General features: G+C 43.3%; 1 protein-coding gene across 1 annotated transcript in view; it reads right to left on the reverse strand.

Annotated features, from left to right (window-relative positions):
* The window catches only part of Fer1l6 (fer-1 like family member 6), a 118,064-nt gene that overhangs the window by 71,744 nt on the left and 26,706 nt on the right, over positions 1 to 19,614 (reverse strand). The window contains 7 exon segments of the mRNA XM_051160546.1: positions 3,189 to 3,341; positions 4,694 to 4,813; positions 8,895 to 8,985; positions 11,439 to 11,539; positions 13,112 to 13,232; positions 15,781 to 15,964; positions 18,107 to 18,215. Of these exon segments, the coding sequence (XP_051016503.1) occupies positions 3,189 to 3,341; positions 4,694 to 4,813; positions 8,895 to 8,985; positions 11,439 to 11,539; positions 13,112 to 13,232; positions 15,781 to 15,964; positions 18,107 to 18,215 (879 nt within the window).

A 19,614-nucleotide genomic window follows, 5' to 3' on the forward strand; every position in this document is an offset into this window, starting at 1 on the left:
ACAAGCATTCCCGAATCAAAAGTGTTCTCATGCATCCAGGTTTGACTTATTTGACCTTTTGAGACTAGAATGGAGAGCGGATAAAAACAAAATAAGAATGGAGAGGTCTAGAAACAGTTCTGATCGCCAACATCAGAATCCTGCATGAGATGTAGCCCTCAAGTCTTTCACATGTCTCACCCACCTCCCAAATGGGCCTGAAGAATAGAAGGTCCATTAAAGTCCTCGTTAGAGCTTGGAAGTAAAATGCCCTCCCTGGGCATAAGAACACTTGTTTCCCAGCCAGTGGCACCGCTCGGGAGCGCTGCAGAATCGTTGGTTCTGTAGTCTAACTAAAAGACCGGTCTTTAGAGATGGTCTCCTCGTTTGTTTTTGCCCACCATCTCTGCTACCTGGCCTGTACAACACAAGAAGCATCTTGTACGAGCTCCTGCTGCCACAGACCCACTCTGGTTAGCATCCCTTCCCTGCCCCACCATCAAGGACTGTGGCTCCGTTCCCCCGTAGGCTGCTTGCTATGGGAGGCATTCTGACACAGCAATAGACACAGTAACCAATACAATTGTAAACAGATACTCTGGGGCAATAAGCTGATAGATCTGCCCTTCAAAACCTTGGATGCTTCTTGACTGTAGACCCTCTCTAGCAGTCATCTTCCGACCCGTGGGCACTGTGAAACTCTACGATTTCACGGTGTGACAACCACAACCTCCTACGGGTCTTTGACTGTGTAGAGGATGGTTACTGAGCGGATAGGTGGGGCCCAGAATAAACTCTGAGGAATTTCTGGCTTAGAGATTTACATTCTATGCTTGTGATTTCCGCTTCTGAATTCTCCACGCAGCATGAAACTGGGGCTCCTCCCATAATCTTGGCCTTTTTTTTTTCAGACTTACTATTTCAAGAAGGAGGGAGGGGGAAAGAATAAAAGGAAGTGGTGGGGAAAATGGAAGTTGAAATGGAAGGTGACAATCAAAATAGGAACAAAAACACAACAACAACAACAACAAACCAGTTTTGCTGAATCATTCTTTCAAGATGCTCCCATCATAGCAACTGAATTCAAGGAGACATCCATAGCAGCCACAGCAGCAAAAGGAAAATACAGATAAGGAAAGCCATAACCATAATGATAAAGATAACACACAGGCAGGGTGCGTGGGGGGCGGGGAAGCATTTCTCCCACCTCAGCTGAACCTATTTCCTGGCTTGATTTGACAGCTGCTCTTTGCTCTAATTTTGTATGGTGCCAGGATACACCACAGTATTTAGCAGAGAGTAACTTCATACCACTTTCTAGTATTTTTAGCACAGGTCCTTTGGAAATGATGTGCTATTTTTAAGACAAATCTTTCTGGCTTCTGTAGCACTCTTTGAAGGGAGAAGGTGAAACAAAGTCTCTGATATTTGGTATGAATGACTTGGGTAAAAAAAGAAAATATTGCTCCCTTTCACTTACAGTTTTCATAGAAGCAGATTGTTAAAATTATTTTATGGGCAGGACAGAAAGAAATAAGCAAAGCCACTGTGTTAGTTCTTTCTCTCACTGCTGTGCCAAGTTCCCAGCAAAGGTAACTTCAGGAAAAGATTCATCTGGGCTCATGGCCTACAGTCAGCCATGGCTGGGAGGTATAGAGAGGGAAGTGAGGTGGCTGTCCATCAGGTCTATAGTCAAAAATCAGGGACAGGTGAATTTCTGATGCTCAACTCATTCCCCACTTCCTCCTTTCTATTCACTCTGAAGCCCCAGAGTGCCACTTAGGGCAGGCAAAGTGCCACCCACACTTAGGACAGGCCTTCCCACATCACTTTTCCGGAAGCACAATCACAGATACACGTGGAGTGTATCTCCTACTTGATTCTAAACCCACTCAGACTAAGCACCACAGCCAAAAACAACTGACTGGCTCTGAAGGGGTTAACAAAGATCCTCTGGGTTGCTGGGTGTCCAGTTGTTTGAACACTGGTATCTATGGAGTGATCACTCTGTGTGAGGAATGAGTATTTGCTCTTTGCTTGAGTTCACCCACTTAACCCTCACAGCCATATCCGTGTGGCGGGTGGAAAGCAGAACAAACATTCTTTAAACAGATGAAAACTATTACGCTGCGTGTCCACGATCACATGGCCAGTAAATATTTGCCCAGAACTCGGTTATGGGCTGAATTATGTTCCTCCCAGATTCATCTATTTTAGTTCTTAATCTTCAGTAGTAGGCTTGTCACCCTGTTAGGAAGCAGGGCATTGCAGATGTCATTGGTTACATGACTGTACTGAAATAGAATGGCCCCTAAATCTAGTATGACTGATATTCATATCAAAAGAATGCTTCTTTCTTCTCCCTCCCTCCCTCCCTTCCTTCTTTTTCTTCTGTCTTTCATTGTATCTTTTTCTTTCTGCACTTGGAGTTAACCATAGAGCCTGGCATGTGTTAAGCAAGTTCATCATTACTGCACATGTTCATTCCTTTTATTTATTTATTTTTAAGATTTTAAAATTTATTATTATGTATACAGTGCTCTGCCTGCGGGTTCAACTGCAGGCCAGAAGAGGGCATCAGGTCACATGATAGATGGCTGTGAGCCACCATGTAGTTGCAGGGAATTGAACTCAGGACCTCTGGAAGAGCAGGCAGTGCTCTTAACCTCTGACCCATCTTTCCAGTCCCATTCTTTTTTTTTTTTTTTTTAAGAAAAAAAAAAAAAGTCAGCATCTCATTAAGTTGTGGAACTGGCCTTGAACTCACTCTGCAGCCCAGGCTAGCCTTGAAATGCCTCAGATTCCCAAGACGTTCACCACCTTAATTATTAATTGTATAGATGAGGTTCACTTAAAAGTATATATTACCTCCTGTGAAAAGATGCTTTGGAAAAGTTGTACAGGAGAAAATGACAGGAGGAACAAATAGGGAAAATGTCTGGTCTCACTAGTAATCAACAGAGTGAAAAATCTAAGATTGGCCATTACACTGATATAAATAGAAATCTGCATGCATCTGAAGACATAGCAATGGGAAAGCTAGAAGTACCATTGACATGAAATTTAGACCAAGCAGCGTGAGGTCTCGCAGGTGTCCTCTGTTTTTGAAAACACTGGAAAGAATTCCAGACATGGACACATGCGCTAGAAATTCAAGGCCACACAGGACGAAAAGAAACCAGTCTTCTTTTGGTCTCTCGCAGACTTACCTTGAGAAAGTGGGTTTTGATCTTCCCACAGTGCTTGCCCATCTGCTCTCTGACGGGGGAGTACAGCAGGTCTTTGGCAGCAATGCGTGTATACGCGACTCTCTTATTGTTACTGAGCATCCAAATGAAGACATCTGGGATGGTGTGCTGGGGCTGTGTGGTGGACGGATATGATTGCACAGGTTGGTATTTAATGCATGTGTTTCTAGAGATTACCTTTCCCAAAAGAACCCTTCTTCTGCAAACAGATCCTCGGTGTTAAACAATGCACGTGTTTAATCATCTGTACAGCCAAGCCAGTGAAGTGCCACGTCCTGGCGAAGGAAACACCTTGGCCATGAAGTAAGAATGCATGTGTTTCTGGACCTGTGCTGGGGCATCTTTGATGGCTTGCTTTTCTTGATATGATAAATGAATGCTTCCCTACAGATTCCTATTGATTCTTTTCCAATTTAGATACTGACTTAGCTTCAAAGCATCTGATTCCTTCGGTCCATGTAACATTCCAGAAAATTCAAATGAAAGACAACAAAAGTGTACTAATGCCATTGAGTCTTTCCCCAGTTACTTTTAGAAAACAGAAAATAAATCTAGAGGAGTCCTGTGCCTAAGACCGAGTTGCCAAATAACTGCCTCCATTTCAGCCACTTGGAGAAACTCTACTTAACTTCATTGAAATTTCAAAATTGAGCCATTAAATAAGGAAATGAAGGATCCATACCAAGTGTGCCATTATTCTGTGTTTAAAATGTACTTTTCTGAACCAATGTACCTACCAAAAGAGGAGGGCTAGTGCCTTAGTGGACATAGATGCTCAGTCTTGCTCACTCCTGACACACACATTTGATATTGAAAAGGAGCAGCCATCCCTTCTATCTGATATGGAACCAAAGGCAAAGGCCAGTGTTCCAGATACTGGGCTGGTTAGTTACAAACAGGAAGACCCAGTGCCTAGCTTGAACCTTCTGCATTCTCTTGTCTACTGTCTAACGTTCCTGTCTAACTACTTGATATACTTTCAAGGGAACGAATAATATACAAGAGAATCATCACATTCAAGAGCCAAGGGAGCAGTAAATACATGTACCTCTCCCCAACAGCATCCCCCCAAAACCCAGCATGGGAAGTCTGTCCACACCTGTAGGCTTCAAGGAAGAGGTGGTATTTGACAGAATCAAATATGATACCTTTATAAAGATCATTCTAGAAGACACCAGAAAATGTACCCTACAACTAGCTCTAAAATAGAAATTGGTCTTTATTGAACATTATGCTTGGGAAAAAAAAAAAATCAAAGTTCCCATCATCAACATGCTTGTTTGGACGCTCCTTGTGTTAGGGAACATGCTTTTCACTCTACTGAATGAACATTCCAGCTTTATGAGAAATCAATAGAGTGATCCATGCTCTCCTTCCATCACTAAGCAAACATTCATATTGCTCATCCCACCCGGGAAGATTTCTTCCTCATCTTCCCAACGGGCTTTGCCTGTAGAGTTGATTACCTCATCCACCAGGAAGTGGATCTTCTCCACAAAATTCTGAGCTTCACGGATCATTTCATCAAGAGATAACTTTTTCTTCTGTTGTTGAATGACCCCTTCAGCCTCCTTGGCCATTGCTTTCTGAAAAACGACAAGATGTAGCTCTTTCTAGAAGTGTGGACAACAAACACTACCCTGTTGACAGAGCATCCTGAAGATGTTTCAAAGCACACACGAAGCCTCACACATGACTGGCTTTGGGTTTGACATTGTGCACATTGACTATTGAATAGCAATTACATAGGAATGTGGAGACCATATCATCTCTCCTTTGGAGGATAGATGAGATGCTGAGACCTAGAAAGTGCAGAAACTTGTCCCGGCCACGTAATTCTGACACAGTATCTGAACTAAGGTTTCTAAGGCTTAATAATGACAGCTAAACTATGTTATTACTCTATGCCACATTCTCTCATTACTCTTCTTAGTGATCTTAGGAGGTGAGTACCAGTATTTCCATTTTAAAGTGAAAAAAAAAAAATCACACAGCTCTTGGGCCTGATCTCCAGCTCAGTCCAGAATGCATGTCACTTTCTCATCCTAGAAGTATGAAGGATGCTTCCAGCCCAAGGTACCATCTGAGAAATGGGAAGAGTCACTAGAGTTCTTTTTTAAATACCAAACAATTATTTTATAACCCAGGCATGGTAGTATCCCTCTGCAATCCCAGTACTAGGGAGGGAGATGGAAAAAGGAGAATTGGTAGTTCAAGGTCATCCTCAACTACATAGCAAGTTTGAGCTCAGCCCGGGCTACATGAGACCATGTCAAGCTAGGAAAAGAGAGGAGGTGGGAAAGGGAGGAGGAGGGGGCCACAGGGAGGGACAGAGGGAAGGAGGAAAGAAGCGAAGAAAATACTTATTTTTATTCATCCATTCTACCTATGGGGTTCTCAGTTCTGGGATTTGTTTAAATACCACAGTCTCTTTACAGTGCCTTCTAAGGCCCCATGAGTTGGGTGTGTGCTTACTTCTTTTTTCTTTTCATAGCATTCTCTCCACTCCCACTGCGCCCCAGGCTCACAACTCCTCGGGAGGTCTACCCTAAGGCTGTCACACGAGGACCTTACTATTGCTCAAACCTCTTCCTAGCCTCCACATTGCTTCAGTTTAAACAGCACCCTTGTATTATATCTTGACATTTATTTTCCTGCTCACTGTGGCTTTGGAGTTTCCCTGCATAATCATACATGGGACTCTTCCAATATGAGTGCTGTTTACCCATCTGCACTCTGTCTTCTTGCTACAATAGAAACCAGTGGGACAGGGAGCTCCTGACTTGTCCTTATCTTGAGCAATCAGTGTTGTCAGAGCTACTATCACACAGCAGTGACATACAGTGCATCCTTGGCACACGAAGGGTGCTAAATTTGGAATGAATAAGCCAGTGCATGTATGAATTCCTCACAGGCAAACACTAAGCTCTTTCCGCTTTGTGTTCCTAACACTTGGTCCATGCCTGACACACAAGAAGCCTTATGGTTATGTTGACTGAAAGGATGGGTACCCACTGTCTGCCAGGCACTGAGACTCGCATTGGACATGATGCTTCCTCTGATGTTTTTGTTAAATGAAAGCACTATATGCAGATAAATGTATAAAGCAGCATGAGATCAGACAGAGGTGAAGTCAGGCTTCCTGGAGGACCTGAATCTGAGCTGACCCATATAGAATTCATCAGTCAATAAGAAAATAAATGACAGTCCCAACAGAGGGAACAATCGCATGTGCAGATAAACAAGTACAAGCGTCCAGCTGGATGGAGCACAATTCCTGGGTAAAGGCACAGGACAAGGCCAGGATGCTAGGTCATTCACAGCTCTATATGTTGCGCAGAGAGAATTTAGACTTTATCCTATGATTATTGACAGACCTCAGTGATTTGCTAAGAACAAGAGATCACTTGAATGTTATTTTTCTAGAGGAATTCCGTCTATGCCAGAGATTCTTAGGGGCTAGGGAAGTGAAGCAAGTTCTAGAATGCTTGAGGGACAGAATCAACAGGATCTGGGGTAGCACTGACTGTTGAAGGTGAAAGATTAAAAAGTCAACATTGACACCCAGGCTTCTGGTTGGATCAATGTGTATTGCTGGGTATGCCAATACAGGATAGAGAGGTTGGAAAAGGTGGAGGTCAGTAGAAGATGCTGAGTGGGAAACGTTCCAGGATATACGGGTTCCATAAGGAGACATGATATATTGCTCTACAGATGGCAGATGTGAGTCTAAGATGGTGAACTTGATTAGGTAAGAATACCTTGGGCATTGATGAGATACAACGTTCAGTGTGTGTGTGTGTGTATGTGTGTGTGTGTGGCTTAAGAAGGAGAGAAGACCCACCCTGAATGCACATAGCACCATCTGCTGGGCTGGGCTCCTGAACTGGATAAAAAGGAGGAAGCCCATTGAACACTCTGTCTCTGCTTCATGATCTACGAAGGAGATGTGAAGAGCCCCAGCTACATGCTCCCACAGCCATGAGCACCACCCGCCTGCCCTGCCATGACTGAGCATTGACCCCTTACAAAGTCTGAACCAAAATAAACTATTCCTCTCCTAGGTTTTCTTCACTGTGGTGAGAAGAGTAACAAATCCAGGGCACTATTGAGATGCTGACATTGTGGGCTTGGTCCAGCCAGGATTGGTGGACAGCAAGCAGACAGAGCTCAGCAGTGGAGAGAAGGCATAGACAGTAACGTCAGGTAGAGGACCAGAGGAAGGACCAAGCAGAGAGATCTTAGAGATGATGGGAGGTAGCTCCCTTGGACATCCTGGGGGACAGAAAAGAAGTGTTCTAGAAAGAAAAGTGAAGGGCGAGCTCAGGCACATGGTTCAGTCTCTGGACTTGGATTAGATAGTTGTAATCTTTTTTTTTTTTTTTTTTAACTTATCTTTCTGAATCCTTCTCATATCTTTTAAATGACCGTCCCCCATGTCAAATACTGACGGATTTTTTTTTTCTTGGCAGAACTATCACGGTGTCATGCAAATGTCCCTTAGTGCTATTGCTGGCATTGAAGCTTCCCAGTCAGATATTTCAGGGTGTGTTTGACTTGGGCTGGCCTTTCTCAGCCATCACTCATTCCAAAAGGACTGAGCTCTCTACAAGGTACACTTAAACATCTGCAAACATGGTGCTCGTAGGCAGGACACAGAGGGGCATCAGTCCTCAAGAAGTCCTGGCCACCTTTAACAGGATTTTCTTTTTATTTTTATTAATTTTTATTAATTTATTCAGATTACAACTCAATTGTTATCCCATCACTTGTATCCTCCTGTTCCTCCCTCCCTCCCACTTCCACCCTATTCCCTCCCCTAGGTCTATGACCAAGGGGGACCTCCTCCCCCACTATATGGTCATAGGCTATCAAGTCTCATCTTGGTAGCCTGCTTATTCTTTCTTTGAGTGCCATCAGGCCTCCCCACCAAGGGGAGGTGGTCAAATGTGGAGCAACAGAGTTCATATCAGAGTCAGTCCCCGCTCTCCACATAACTGTGAAGAATGTCCTGTCCATTGGCTAGAATGGAGTAGGGGTTCGATGTGTTGTCCTTAGTTAGCTTAGCAGGATTTTCAATGGGGAGCTGAGGAGGGGAGAATTGTTACTTCGTTTAGCTTCTTGGTTTATGGGACAGACATCAAGGTGAAAGAATCTAGTGACCCAGCCTTAAAAATTTTTCCACATGCATGTTTTGCCTGCATGTCTACGCATCATGTGCAGTGCGGGCTGAGGCCAGAAGAGGGCATCAGATCTTCTGGAAGTGGAGTTGCAGACAGTTGTGAGCCTCTGTCTCAGAGCTAAGAATCAAACTCCTTGTCCTCTGGAAGAGTTGTTTATTTTTTCTTAAATGCCCAGCCATTTCTTTAGCCCGGTCTAACAGCTTTAGGAAAAGGCCAATTTCAGAAGAAATAAACAAGGTGTTTGGGGAGTGAGGTGAGAACGACACCATCTGAATAAGAGATTGAGCCCCTGGGCTTCCAGATCACCCTGTGAACCCTTTCCTACCCAGCCCACATCGTTTCCCACTGCTGTCTCTACCTTACAGAAAAATATGCTCTTTAAACCTTGTCCTCGGCTGCCCTATGACCTATGTGCCATCTGTGAAGTTTATTTTTAAATCACATGCTTTAACTCCATTCAAAATATAAATAGGTTTCCACATACCAGCTCCTGCCAGCAGAGTGTGAGTCGTTTCTTATCTAACGTGGTTTGATTCGCCATCTTTGACTTCTTTTCTGCCTCAGAGACAAAGGCCCTGAAAGAGAACATCCGATTTGCAGCCTACTTAGTGAAAATCCATTTGTGTGGTTCCAGAAATTTGAAAACAAACAAACAAACAAACCTACTCTCTGTGGCACAATGGAAAACTGATAGAGCCGCAGAACCAAGGTTTGTATATTTAGGTTTAAGCACAGGTGTGCTGATGCTTCTAATAGACCCCACCCTCCCAAAAGGGCTGGAAATTATACCCAGGCCTGTGTTACTTTGGGGAGATTTATGAATTTCACTTCATACATACCCACTGCAACTGCTATCAAAATTCATGACAAATTTGCACAATATAATAGAGCTTTACATATTTAAGACACACCAAGACTTTTCTCAAATATTACATATAAAGCAGATATTTTAGAATTAAGACTGAGCTATGCCCCTCACCTTCTTGAAGAGTAACATTTTTGGAGATGAAATTTTAAAATGTGTTTAAAAAGGAAAATAATAAAGGGTATGAATGCAATTCAAGAAGAAATGTAAATGGCTTCAAAATCTTACAGAAGTAACATATTGTCTTTAGTGATGGCTAAAATAATTTTAAAAGCAATGCTACTTCACTTATAAAATTAACAGTATGCAAAATTAGTGGTGGTATGGGAGAGTATAGAAGAAGAATGCTGCTGTAGAAGTAAATGATTATTTCTTACAAACTGTTTGATAGCACCTATGAACATTTTTAACATCGCATAATTTGATTTAAAATTTACACTAGAATTCTTGTCCAAAAATAGTGACATAATTTTGCATGAATATACTTATAGACTATTTGCTAGAGTAATAACAAACAGAACAATTAACTATTGTTAAAGACAAATTAAACTTGTGCTGTATCTGTGTATGAAGATGCCTACCATATATTACTGAGCGTGGAAGCAACCCACTGGAAAAGGTCTGCCTTCATTATGAAGAACCAAAGTGTTTTAAGAGTGTGTGTATGAGAGGACGTGTGTCTACAACGGAGAGGAAAATAGTCCAAGAGAACAAATTAATCTCTTTTCTCTGAAAGTGGGAATATAGAGAAAATTGAAAATGTATCTTTTAATGTCATATCCATAATAGAAGTATGGAATAAGGGATACAGATGGACATATTGTGCAAGGGATACAGATGGACATATTGTGCAACAAGCATGTGGCCCTTCTGTGGTGAGAACTATCACAAGGGAAACCTACATAGGGGAGTCTAAGACAAGAGACCCCACACTCGGGCTCTGCCTGGCGCCTGTCGGGAACCCTGATGGATTCTCTTGGGGGATACTATTAAAGCCGCATTTCCTGTTCCTTTTTTTTTTTTTTTTTTTTTTTTTTTACAAACAATCAGGAGGATTATATTTTGAGATGGGAGTACTCTCATTGCATTCCTGTGCTTAATAGCAGTGCAGGGAATGCCTCCCACTCTCCAGGATGGGTGAGCTCCAGCAGACATGTTAGCTGCTTAGAACCTCTCCTATCACAGAGGCTGATGGAAATACAGTTTTCTGCATCCAAATTGTGGTGACTGGGCTTGCGCTTTCACTGGAAGCAAGAATTCTAATCTGACCTCAGGTCCAACCCGCTCCCTCAAACCCACAGTTACCAACTATCAAACCACCGTTTTGATCATTGACACACACGTGGATGGTTTGTTTGTTTTTTTTCCTTCAGTTGACTGAAAACTTGAAGAAAAAGAGGGACAGTTAATTATCACCTCAGGTGCTCCCATAGCATAGAAGAATTATTGAGCTATTACTCGCTTGCCAATACTTTCCAACATGAGATATGAGATTGTAAAGCTTTTAAAAAGGTGTTTCAAGGGAATTATAAAGGGCACTTGGCACACGGCAGGATTCATGCTTCATAATGCTTTTATGCTGAAAAAAAAAATGAAAGCAAATGGCAACAGCACAAACAACACATTTAATCCTTCCCTTACATACATATGTACGTAAATATATGAAGATAGACATATACACAGGAACACACACATGTCTAGCAGAGTGTTCACTGGTTTTTACCTTTGATATAATTTAATCTCCACTCACTTTTCAGTAAATCCTATTTTAGCAAATTCTCATTTTTGCTTGTCTTGACTGAGTTAATTACAAAAGCCGGTCCAAGTTGCTCCCACATGGGGTGAGCTGCCTCCAAAGGCCCCCAGAGAGCCCCTCCTACCATTTTTACTGCTATGAAAGTCCCTTGCTGTTAATGTGGGCCACACTGGTGACTTGGTGCTAATGCTATAGCGCTGTGAGAAGCTTTTTTCTTGTTGTATAAAGAATCAGAGCAGTGGGTGTGTCTTGTTTCGGCTTTCCCTTTTGGCTTCTCTTTCAGTTGTTTATGAGCCAAGAGTTAATGCAACACCATGAAGTGCCTATCCAGTGCCTGTGAGAGCAGCTGACTTCTCAAGGTCATTAAAGCTGTGTCCGTCTGAGCTCAGCTCTGACATGTCACCCACCTGCTTTGACAGATGAAGTCAGAGAGCACAGTCTTCATCTTCTCTTCCGGTGCCTCCTCGGAGACCTTGACCAGCTCCCTCACTTCTTCGATGCCTTCTTCCTGAAGACAAACCACAGAGCCATGAGACTTTTGACATAGACCTCACTGGTTGTCACACCCGATGAACAGGAAGTGCCTATCCTTATCTCTGATTTTGAAGATAGGAAGAGCCCCTTCACCTTTTGAACTTGACCTGGAAACACTGCTGTGTTCCTACTTTGATCCCTCCTTTCCTTGGGTCCAGATGTGCATCCTCTCCTGCACTACTCAGATCCATTCCTACCTACCTCAGCATCGTTCTGTGTCCTACGGTGTGGAAAACCTAATATCATGAGAAATATTTAATAATTTAAAATTTTATGTGTAATTATTAAAAACCTCCAAAATCAATATTTAAGTCAATTTTACAAAGTGATGTAATCTTGCTGGCATCGAAAAGTCACTCACTTCTCTGAGTGTATCAGGTTTGGGGCAGGGAACAGGGCAGTGGCTGTATGCTGATATACATGGTAATTTTACATTTCTCTTTAGGCCTAAATTCTAGGATTCTACTCAGCAGCCCAGAGGAAAATGAGCTCTAAAAGGAAACGCTCATCTACCTACTGCTTTGCTAGAATTTACCAAAGCTGCGTTTCCTACCATCACCAAAGCCTGGAGCAAGAGGACTCAAGCTCCTTAATTTGCATCTCCAATATAAGAAGAGCAGACTTTAGGATGGAGGAAGAAGCTAAGAATTTGGGCTCTGGCTTGGGCTACCCGGGTTCACATCCTGGCTGCCACTTGCTCCTGAACTAATCTCATTATGTTCAGTTTTCTCATTCATAAAATAGGAAATTAATATGAGCCATCTACACATCCACCAAAGGGAGAAGTAAACATGGTTGTGAAAGCCACGAAGGGCTATTGACGCTGAGCAAGGAATTAGAAAAGAGTGCTAAAGGCTATTATACCTGTAGGAAATATTATGGTTTGTCTTGTCATTATTCTTAGTGATGAAATAAATCTACACTGTCTGAAGAATAAACAAGATCAGCCTTACAAAGCCTGTGGCTTCCACATTGTGTGAGCCTAGCCAAGCCTCGTGGGCTGTTTTCAGAGTCTAGCTCCCCAATGTCTAGAATCCCACAGCTGGAGACGCTGCTTTGCCTTACAGAAGTCGGGGTGTGGAGAAAAAAGGAGGGAGATGTAATTTTGTCCTTAGTGTAGGTCCTAGTGGAATAGGTGCTAAGAGAAGAGTCATCAGGTGGGGCTGTGGGCAGCCTGTGGAAGACTAGAGGATTCCCTTCTCCACTGACACTCGCGATGGGGGCAGGGGACAGAATGTGAGAGTAGGAGAAAGGACTAGTTGGAGCCAGGATGTCAACTTTGTGAGATGCCTTCACGGCCCCGCCTTTGGAAGATGTGTAATCAACTGCCTCTTGGGCACTGGAAGAGTAAACGGCATGTTTGATAGTTTGATTTGAATCCCAAGGATCTTGAAAAACATCCTCAATCTTCTGGGTCCTCACAGTAGAAGGCATGAAATATAATAACTCCTAGTCCAGTGGTGTTTAACCTGAGGTCCAGACCTCGATTGAATAGAAAATCCTATCTTTGTCCCCAGTTTCCCAATCTGCCTAAGAAGCCACCTACCAAGAGGTCAGCCATTTTTTCCATCATATTGGACCAGTGCAGTCTGAATGTCTGGTCTCCCCAGGAACTGATGAAGGAGACACAGGGCTTCTTGGCACCAAAAGGCAAATAGTTGTAATTTCTGTAAAGGCACATTGGGTGTGGAAGTCAGAGGGCAATCAACGGTTTTCAAGCAATTCCAACCTTTGGTTCATGTTTTTTGTGTTCTGTAGGGCTGCAAAACAGTGGACAAAACTGCTAATGCCGTCCTGTCCTCAGTCTATGACTGGAGACTTGTGAACAATGACCGATGGGCTGTGTGGTTGCCATGGGAAGGATTAGGAGTTACCATCAAACCGAGGTGGTGGTGCACATCTGATTCCAGCACTCAGAATGTAGAGGCAGGAGAGTGCATCCTCAGCAACACAGCAAACCCAAGGATAGCCTGGGCTGCACCTTCAGCAACACAGCAAACCCAAGGATAGCCTGGGCTGCATCCTCAGCAACACAGCAAACCCAAGGACAGCCTGGGCTGCACCTTCAGCACCATAGCAAACCCAAGGATAGCCTGGGCTGCATCCTCAGCAACACAGCAAACCCAAGGATAGCCTGGGCTGCATGAAACTCTCAAAATCAAACCAACCCAAAGAAGTTCCCCTTGGACACAGGACAAGCTTAGAAATTATCACCAGTGTATAGAATATGTTGTGCAAACCCTTCCTCAAAGAAAGCTTAAACTGATAAAGAAAAGGAGCGATACTACTTTTTAAAGAGGTATATTCTGAGCACATTGTATTGATTCATTGGTATAACAGATGGGAGTGAAACTTCTGAAGAAAAGTAAATCATATTGTTAATGAGGATAAAGGCAAATATCCCAATCTAAATCAGTACTAGATAGCTTGCCATCATTCTTTCATCCATGTATCCATCCAGACATCTATCCACCCATCCATCTGTCCATCTGTCCATTCGTTCATCTAATACTTATTGTTACCAGGATGTAGTACCAATAATATAAGTGGCTTATTTGGCCAGGAAGGGATAAGAGGTCAAGCAGCAAAGATGTGGAGCTCCAACAGAATGCCTGATGGTGGCAGTGGAATAAATATGCTTTAATGCTGGTAGAAAAAGATCGTTAACAGAATGCAATAGAAGGCAGAAAAGACAGGACTAATGTGTAGATTTGGTTCCCAAGAAGGGATTTTAGGTGAGTGTGAAGGCAGGGTAGGCAGAAGAGGTGTAGCCAAAAGGTGAAGTTTCCTGGGTAATGACAGCTGTTTTAATGAACATGTTTTCCCAGCCTCCTAGAATTTCCTCACAAGCAGACAAGACTGTAAAGAACACTCATGGAAGGAAGGCAAAAGCTAAATGCTTAGGATGGATGTGGTGCTGACTCTTGAGGAATAGACATTGTTTAGAGAAATGTTATTTATGGCAGGAGCGGGGGGGGGGGGGCGAACAGAGACAGACAGAGGCATAGAAGAGAGGCAAAATGAGGAGGAGAGGAAGGAACAGTAAAAAGAGGAAGAAAAAAAGGGAGGGGAGGAAATGGGATGCCATCAAGGAAAGGAGAGCATCGTAGAGAAAAAGGGACGGGAGGAAGCAGAGAGGATAGAAGAGGAGAGGACAGGAGAGGACAGGAGAGACAAGCTTTGGTTTTCTTTCAAACAAAAGCCTGAAAGATTAGATGTTCCTTTTTAGCTCTACCATGCAAATATCTCCTTGAGTAAACAACAGAATTAGCAAAGGGCTGGCCTGGTCTGCTCTGTAAAAACTAAATAAACCAGCAGGTGTCCATTCAGAAAAGTAAGCCAAACTGAAGTTGTGTTACAGCAATGCAACAACAAAGACACAAGGTCGGAAACTAAACTACTCTCTATTTTATCTCTAAAATCATTTCCCTGAGAACCCTGCATCCAAGCAGGCACCCACACACTGCTGTGCTTTGTCTCAGGTTCTTTGCTTTGCGTTATCATGTGCTGATGGCAGTCTAGACCTTTGCCTCTGTGGTTTTCAGGGGTTTATTGCTGTGTCTTCGAGGAGCAGGCCATTGAGGCTCATTGGGTAAACCATGGGCAAATGGAAAAGCAGGAAAGGAGAAGGCACATGGTCGCCCATTGCAAGTGAAGAACACCGGTATGGATGGATGGCCAACACTGCACCAGCTTGTGACTTTGGGCACTAATAAACCTGGAATCCTCAGGATGACTCTCCTTCCACATGACGTATCCATGCATTATCTACCACAGGCAGGCTTGAGCCCTTGACAACCGTTTTCTGTCAATCCAAACCCTCCCCATAAAAGGGACCTTGAAAGCCTGGGAGAAGCTGCTCTCTGAAACCCTAATTTAAGAGGAGACAGTCAGCCGGCCAGCCCTAGTGCACATCTAAATACAGCTTGCTTTAGTCAGACAGCCATGGAAATATTTTTCCTAGGGTCTAACAGAGACCATCATGGCTGCTCTGCCTGTGGACGAATTCCCTGGATGTGTTGTTTAAGGGCTAAGGATTCAATAGAGTGACGGTTATCATGCCTTTTCCATTTGCAGCTTGTTCCGAGCAATGAGGTAAAATTTGTGTGTTTCTTATCTTACTGAAAAGCTGAGTGAGACAGTCCCAAGAACCGGCCAAATTCTCACCCAGCAGAAACGTTGTTCTCGCCTGCCCCCTGCCCCGTCTCCTCCTACCTGTTCCCTTCTGTCAGCAGAGGCTTCTCTGGGTGAGTGGTGGATGCCATAGAAGTGACAGCGTCATGGGCCACATCCTTTTCTTCTTCGTGCAGCAGAGGACGGACGTCTTCTTCAGTCATCTCCGCCGATTTCTTCTTACTCCCATGATGAGACCCTCCGTCAAGCAGGTTCCCAAAGTTACCTTCAGGAACAGCAGCAATGGGGGGGGGGGCAAGGGGGCTGGATGTCAGCAAGGGGGGGATCAGCCAGCTTGGCCAACCCCACACCCTCTCACAGCAAGGAGATAAGCTCTCAGAATGAAGGCAGTAAAAACAGACAACAGGGAACAAAAAATTACATAGAGAAAGGCAACAATTTCTATTTTCTTTCTTTCTTTCTTTCTTTTTTTAACAATTCCTATTTTCTTGTTTGTAAAACCTACGCAAGTTGCAAGTGAAGAAAGATGGTTAAGGAAAAAGAAAAATCCATGGAGGTTTTAAGTTATTTTCTAGCCATGTTATTTTTATTTATTTTAATTTTATTACATCATTTCCGGTGCATGCGTATATTCATGAGCAGGTATGGAGGTCAGAGGACTACATACAAGAGTTGCATTCTCTATTTCCACCTGTGCATTGCAGGGATCAAAGCCAGGCAATCAGGCTTAGCAGCAAATGCCTGTGCTCTCGGGGCTGTCAGCACTTTTAACATCTCGGTCTTGGTATATCTATCCTACCAAAGCTCATCCTGGAGACTTGATAAACTATCATTGTTGGTGTGTCACTTTGGAATCAGTTTTTTTTTTTTCACTCAATAAAATATTGGAAACCTTCTCAAAGCTGCTTCTTCTCTAGGAGAGGACTTCTTGTCTGAGTACCCAAAGACAACATCACGTTTTAAAAAGTAAGAGTGAGTGAGTATTGAAGGAGAGAAAGGGGGTTTCAGATAAGGCAGCTTTTGTGCTGTAGACATTTTCATATAAGATAAGGCCTCTTTAGCACGCACAGGTCTGCTCCAGTTGGGGTTCTAGAGCTGAAAGGAGAATCGGTCACAGGCCTCCGTCCCTAACTCTGAAGCAATAATCACTTTCAAGTGAAAATTTAGTTTCCTCCAAGGAAGTATCACCGGGAAAACCAACTACGCTGAAGAGTAGATTGCATGCCCAGCAGTAGATGGACAGAAAATGAACTCAGCTGAATCCTTAGAGCTTCCTTGTCTCATAATGGCGTGTCAAGTCACCCTCCCTTTTTTTTTTTTTTCATCTTATTAATTATTTTTTATTTACTTTATTTATATATTTTTTCTTCTCTCTTTATCTGTTACAGGTCCTTTGTGTATATATAATGGCTTCCAGTTTAGTGCTTTTTATGAGATTTCTGAGTGTGCAAATGGATGGGTCTCTGTTTCTTGTGCCTTCTCCTGGGTTCTTTTCCTTCTGTTTGTTCAACCAATTGTGATGCGTAAGTTTTATTTGTTATATTATATTATGTTACCATTAATCTCTTAGAAGCCTGTGTGTTTTCTGATGAGAGGCAGAAATGGAGTGGATCAGATGGGAGAGGAGGTGGGAGGAACTGGGAGGAGGAACAGAGGAAGTAGAAATTGTAATCAGGATATACTACGTGAGGGGAAAAATCCAGCTATTTTCAATAAATCAATAACAGGGGAAATATAAGGTCCCTCGTGTCAGAGCTTTGTCTTCCACAGTGCTAATGGGCATCTGCACCCTGTGGACATGTGGACATGTGGACATGTGGACATGTGTACATGCAGACATGAGGTTCTGTGCCAGGCCTCCAGCTGTATAGCTCAAGACCTCGTCTCTACTTCTTTCTGCCCTGTTGCAACAAAACTGCCTGGGTGTGAACCTGCTTTTCTCTGGAGGACTTAGCGCTCTTAGATGAACCTCAATTAGTCAAGGAAGATAACTGGGAGTTACAGCTATAGCTATTGACTATGTGATGCATTCTATCAGTTCTGCAAATCTTACAACTCTCTGAGGAGTTACTATCCTTCCCACTGTATACATGTGGAAACCAAGACCTGGGGAAATTAAATCAGCCCAAAGTAATGAAACCAAGATTAGTAACCCAGTTCCCTGGATTACTATACTTATTACTATCCAAACCTATACTGATTACTATTTTGGTTTGGTTTGGTTTGGTTTTTTTTAAAGCTAAATAAATATATTCTTTATGTGTTGACATTGAGTGGACAAGAAACTATCATTTCCTTTTGAGGTGCTGACTATAATCTCTACTGGAGTATAGTTACCTTCATGCAAGGCATAGTTCACTTATTCAGGAAATAAGCATTCTGCAAACCTGCACGTGTCTGCACTTACCAATAGAAACTTCAAAGCTGATGGGCTTGTCGCCAATCTTCCGATCAATCATGGTAGCTTCAAAAAAGGCTCCGAAGAGTAAAAATTCCTCATATTTTTCTGGTATAATCTACAGAGAGAGAAAGAGATTGCTAGACAGAGCTGGCTTCCTTTCCTCTCTGGAAAGCCAAGTCGGTGAAACTCGTTCGGTTTAGTGTACTCCATAGACGTCTGAGTCTCTGTTACAACTGGCAATGCCATGCCTTGCCGCTGTGCAGACGGGCAGTGATCATGGCCAACAAATGCAGGTCCAAATCCAGTTAGCCACTGGTCTAAAATGACACAGAACCACACTATGCACTGCTAGATTAACATACAGGAAGAAAGTCCCCTTTCACGGCATAAGGTGCGCTTGGTGTGTGTGTTTCCAAGATGCTGCTTATGGGGACCCAGCACTCAACAGGCTGTAGACCCAGGAAGTCAAAGATGAGGTGCTGAGAGGTCACAGGACTGGACCCTGCACTCAACAGGCTGTAGACCCAGGAAGTTAAAGATAAGGTGCTGAGAGGTCACCGGACTGGACCCTTCCATGTGAGCATAACTGCGTGGCTGAGAAGGGGTGCTCGTGAATACTTAGTATTGCTCCTTATAACAACCCTGAGAACCTGGAATCTGGCTCATACCCGTTTTTCAGAAGAGGAAAACGTGCTGTTGTGTAACTTTCCCAGTCATTCTCATTACAGACCCCATGTTGTTTGAGCTTGGCGTGTGCTAACCTGTGGGCTTCGTGCTGACCCGTAGTCAAAGATTACCTCCCTAGACAATTAGGGAACACAGGCAAAGGCCTCACAGTCCTGCCACAAGGAACCAACTTGTATGTGACTCACAAATGCCTTTATATCAAAAAGGGTGTTAGCGATATCCGTTCTAACCTCCATAAAACAAAGTACAGAAAAATTAAGGGGCTTCCAAGGTCACACAGCAAGTTAAAGTCAGCTGAGGCTTGAGACCTGTTCTTCTTCACCAAGGCTGCTTGGTCAATGAACCTACACGTCGTCTGGAAGACTGGACCATGGCAGGCCATAAGGCGGGAGCCACTGCGCAGTGCTTCTCAACCTGTGGGTTGAGATCCCTTTGCAAACCTCTATTTCCAAAATATATTTACATTACTATTCATTACCATAGCAAAACCACAGTTGCGAAGTAGCAATGAAATAATTTTATGGGGGTGGAGGGGAGTGTCACCATAACATGATTGTGTTGAACTGTATTGAAGAGTGGCAGCATTAGGATGGTTGAGGACCATGGCACTATAGGGTAATACCCAGTTCTTTGCAAGTAGCTTTTCCCAGTGTGGAGCCTTTTCTGAGTGAAAATTCTGAGTAGGGTGAAGACATATAGATGGGGCTCCCTAGCTTTGCAGCTGGATTTACTAAAGTCCAAGGAAAAAGCAGTAAGGCTTGAGTTCCCTTAGCAGTAAGCTAAGAGAACAAAACAACTATGGCCCCATAGACATGGAGTTCCCCTGA

The sequence above is a fragment of the Acomys russatus genome, chromosome 17 (genome assembly GCF_903995435.1).
Source record: "Acomys russatus chromosome 17, mAcoRus1.1, whole genome shotgun sequence".
Classification (NCBI taxonomy): domain Eukaryota; kingdom Metazoa; phylum Chordata; class Mammalia; order Rodentia; family Muridae; genus Acomys; species Acomys russatus.